General features: G+C 42.7%; 1 protein-coding gene across 1 annotated transcript in view; it reads right to left on the bottom strand.

The window, feature by feature from the left end:
- The window catches only part of LOC104287668 (netrin receptor DCC-like), a 69,189-nt gene extending 66,415 nt beyond the window's left edge, over window positions 1–2,774 (bottom strand). The window contains exons 1-2 of the mRNA XM_009886394.1: window positions 2,510–2,774; window positions 2,060–2,155 (exon numbers count right to left, since the gene is read on the bottom strand). Coding sequence (XP_009884696.1) covers window positions 2,060–2,155; window positions 2,510–2,774 — 361 coding nt within the window. The remainder of the gene's footprint in view (window positions 1–2,059; window positions 2,156–2,509) is intronic.
- Window positions 2,775–4,613: the final 1,839 nt, after the last annotated feature.

The following is a 4,613-nucleotide window of genomic DNA, read 5'->3' as shown; positions in this document are numbered from 1 at the left end:
TTTTTTTTTTTTTTTTTTTTTTTTTACAAAGTAATGATGGCCATTAATGTGCCTGGAGCTGAGTTTCTACTTTAACATATTCTGCACTACTTTCCTCCTTTCTTTCCCGCACTGAAAACTGGAGTCCAGCCGTAGAGGAGATTATAGAAAAAGGCTGGGTTTAGCAAAACAAATGGTCAAACTCGATCAATCAAGAGAATTTGGTTTCTGAAACACATCACCGCTGACCCAAGGAAGAGGGAAATGTCTATAATCCAGTGGGGGCTGAAAATAGGTCCCTAAAAACTCACATTTCTCAACACAGCCTCATTTGCTATTATTTACATGTGGACATCTGTCACTTGGAAATTGCAATCTCTTGACGGAAAACAGTTTCTCGCTGTCTTTGGAGTTGTTTTGTGAATATTGCACGTTACGTAACTTCAGTTCGCAGACCGTATACACACAAGCAGACGCCAAAGTATGTCTATGCATATGCCAAAGAGACACACAAAGATGCAGTTTTGAGGTTTTTTTTGGTGCCCAGGGTGCGTCAGCTCAGCCATGGCTTGGGGGACACAGTTCACGCACTTTCCTGCTTTGCTAAAAGCCTTTTTTGAGGTGCTCCTCCAGGAACGACCCAGACCACCGCCTCCTTTCAGAGGCTGCATCCCGTGGGTGGTGGGAAGCTCCGGGCACGGATGCCTCTCAGCGATTAGAGAGGAGCACCGAGGTGGACTTCTCGCAGATGATCATGAGTTCACCAAAGCGGAGCCCAAGCCTGAATTACCTTTTTCACACCTGGATATCGTTTTCTTTATGAGAAGTTATATGCAGACACAAAACCGAATCCCACAGGCCAGACAGGTTTTTTAAAAGGCATTGACAGGGAACAAAAAAGCTTAAAAATAAAAGTATATGTGGATCCCGAGGCAAACTCACTGGAAAACGATTTTACTAGACACACTCAGCCAGAATGACCTCTATAGACTCCAGACCAGAAGAAAGATTAATAATTTTGAGCCAGAAGTTCCCTGACACTTATTATATCTAATATAGCTTGTTACGGTCGCCCTTGATTGTGTAATTAATCTCTCTTTTTTTTTCTTTCTCCTTCTGACTTTCCAAGATTTCTTATGGGAATACTTCACAAAACCATATGGATAAAAGCAGTTTTTCCTCGTAGAGCCACGGAAGCGCCATTTGGTTGATTTATTCCTCGTGGTCCACCCAAGCCAGCGTCAGTGATCGGTTTTGCTCTCAGTGACACAGCTCCCCTTCCAGGCAGCTCTGAACACCATGGGTGAAACGCGAGAAAAAAACCCTTCACCAAAGGATGGTGTCACTCCAGAGGAAAAACACATTTTTTTTTGGCTTTTTTTTAAATTTAGTTCTGTTCTTTTAACCCCTTTTTCCGTCCCACCCACACAACGGTGATTGCAGGAAAACCACAAGGCGCTCTGGAAGACAGTGCTACCCAAGAATAATTCTGGTTTTATAACAATGCATCTGTGAAAAACAGCTGTCTAAAAGCAGCCTGCTCCGTTACCGCTGGGTAATCCCTCCTGCGAGCCTTATCCTGCCAGGAAAATCTTATCGGTATACTCCTTCACCTTTTCCAACCCCTCTACACGCTTCTGTAAACGTGTGTGATGACAGTGTGGTTTTTAACTAATTCATTTTCATTTCAACTGCTTTAAAAATGAAGGGTAAAAAAAAAAAAAAATTCCTCCGGGCTTAATGCAGCGAAGTTATTCACCACGATTCTGCCCCGATCTTTAAATATTTAAAATTGTTTGGGAGTCATGCTTCTCCCAAGCCAACCCCTGCCAAAGAGCAAGCACTTGTGAGCATCCCATTCCATTTATACAGCCAATTTCAGGAAAGGGTAAACAATTCATTCTATCTGTGTAGTTACAATAAAGTGGAAAACGATGCTGATTTATTCTAGCAGGACCCCGGAGGTTGCAGAGCTCTTTTCTTCCATTGCCTTGACCAAAATGCTTTGCCTAATGCGCACCTTTGGAAAGGCGAACGTTGACCGACGGGGAGCAGATCGCGGAGAGCGTTTGCAACTCACCTGTCATCGACCTGGTGGTCGCGCTTTCGTACAGAGGCACCCCTTCGCCCGCGTTGTTAAAGGCCTTCAAGGAAATCACGTAATGGGAACTCGGCTCTGCAGGAGAAAAAGAAGGCAAAACAAAGCACATGTGGTTAAAAGTCAGCTCTGGGGCGCAGAATGGACCAGCGCTTCCCTGAAAAACAAGAAAAAAAGAGAATGAAGTTCAGCAAACGCCTGTGCAACGTCAGTGATGAGCACAACTGCTTCCCATCGTATTCGTTTCCTTCCCAAAGGCTTTATTTATCGCACTGTCCCGGTGCTACCTTCATCAACAGCGAGTTCTTTAAAATCACCTGCAGTTTATTCTGAATAAAAGTGCTGGAACCAACTTTGAGCATCAGCCAGACCTCCTGGCCCATGGCTCCCAGCAGAGGAAGCCTCGGACGTGGGTCTACGTGCCCTGCTTACCGCGCGAGGAGGGATGCTGCGGGGCACCAACGCCTTCCTGCCGGATGGAGCTGGGGCGGATGCGCTGTTGGCCCAGGGCCCACATGGGAAGAGACGGTTGAAGGTCACCAGCCATGGGATCCTGAAATCCAGAGCAGTGAGCCGCAGGTGTCCGGCTCTTCAGCGCCGCTTGGGTGGAATTCCCGCTCCGGAACCTGACCCCGAAGGGTTCACGCACCCCGTTAATCGCTTTGTGGATGCTGAGCAAAAAGCCTCCCTCCCTCATTTCTTGATGTCAGAATTACATCGGTAACAGCCATTTTACCACCTTTTATCTCACTAAGAATTCCTGATGCCACGTTATAAATACCAAGGATGCGGCAGACAACACATAACACACGGGAATTAAATTCTACCGCGCTGTGCTGGTTTGCGTGTCCTAGTTTACCACTGGACCACTCTAAATATATTCCTAAATATAAACAAAGTGAAGTGAGCGGGTCAGTTCCACTTTGCTTTTTGCTCCCGTTTCCTGCGAAAAACAAGGCAGTCCATTTTCCTGATTTTTTTCCATGTGAATTGCTTCATCCCCAGTTTGTTTCTTTTTTTTTTTTTTCTATAGCTGTTATTTCTATTTGTACAGCAGAAAATTGCAGCTGAATACATCAGGCGCTCATACACCTGCCAAAGATGGGAATGGCCTCCTCAAAGTTCTTTACTGAAAAATAAATGTTTTTATGTGCAGAGGCATTTATTAACGTGACACTGCAAAGGACCTGCTGCCGAATTACATATTTCATCTACATTAACACCAAATCAGCTCAGTGTGATGAATACTATTACAGTGAATCCGAAATGAGTAAATAATCTTTAAGCACTTATTGCATATTGTTACTAATATCCTTTCCACCCACCTATTTCGTACTTAATTTTACGTCCAGAAGAAACAGTGACATATTTGTTTAATATTCAGGTGACTTCTGTGCTTCTATTGCAACAGAGCCAAACTTTAAAAATTGCCAAATGAATGACTGGCGCATTAATAACTCCCTGCGCTAAGTATTGTACGGTTATTAATTCAGTTGGTACTCGCTGAAATTATTTAAATCACAAGGAAATTATTTTGTATTCACAGAGATGTAGTATATATTTTCATATTATTTCCACCATGCATTAGCATACTACTTTTAATTTCTAATTTAACTAAGTGTTGTAACTCTCCAGATTCCACATGAAGATTTATTTATCGAGACACAAAGTCATTATTTCGCCGAGAGTTTAATAACACCACATTCTGCAGAAGAAAAAAATTCATAAGCACATTCTAGACTGACTCCATCTCTTCCTTCGACCCGTGTCCCACTCGTTGTGCTTATTTAGGAGTTTTGAAAGACGCGTGGCAGAGTGATGCAAGGGGTTAATACAGACCATTCACTAGGGTAGATCAGGGAAGAATCCCAAAATATGAAGTTTTAGGAGATGTACCAGTTATTTGCCGTTACCAGCAGTGAACTCAGTGACTATACTGAAGAGGACATCTAGAGACCGACAGCGTATCCATCCTATTGCTTTCCAGCTTTCCCTAAATTAGGCATGTGGTTTAGTTTAAAAAGGCTGTTCCTATCATGACCGAGGAGACAAGCCCCCCTGAAGGACAATTCATGCCATGCTAAGGTTGGTATTTAAGAAAGAGAAGATGAATCAGCCTCTAAGGATCAGCACATACCTCCTCCGATTATGGAAGTCTGGACTTCACTTGGCTTAAATTTTAAATAACAAGACGTTAATCAGAAAAGAACGTCACCCTGAACACTGATTTTTTAAGTGTTTAAATTACTCAAGAAACCGGATTCTAGAAATTACTGTCAACCACCCCCAAGCCCCATAGAACTGTCACGTCTCATCAAAATACATTGTGAATTCCCAATAACGCATAAGCAAAATGAGTGATTTACTATTAATTTGATCATGGAAATTGATAAATTAGGTGGAAAAATGTGATAAGTTCATGGAAAATTTAAAAATGGAGACAATATAGCACATACGTCATTACAACAGCCCATATAGCACAATATACAGTCCATCAAATTTTATAAATTGGACAGACCGACATACGATTTATGTT

This window comes from Charadrius vociferus, unplaced genomic scaffold (assembly GCF_000708025.1).
Source record: "Charadrius vociferus isolate BGI_N301 unplaced genomic scaffold, ASM70802v2 scaffold416, whole genome shotgun sequence".
Lineage (NCBI taxonomy): Eukaryota > Metazoa > Chordata > Aves > Charadriiformes > Charadriidae > Charadrius > Charadrius vociferus.
The sequence above is the reverse complement of the archived record's forward strand: the minus strand, read 5'-3'. Positions and strand labels throughout refer to the sequence as shown.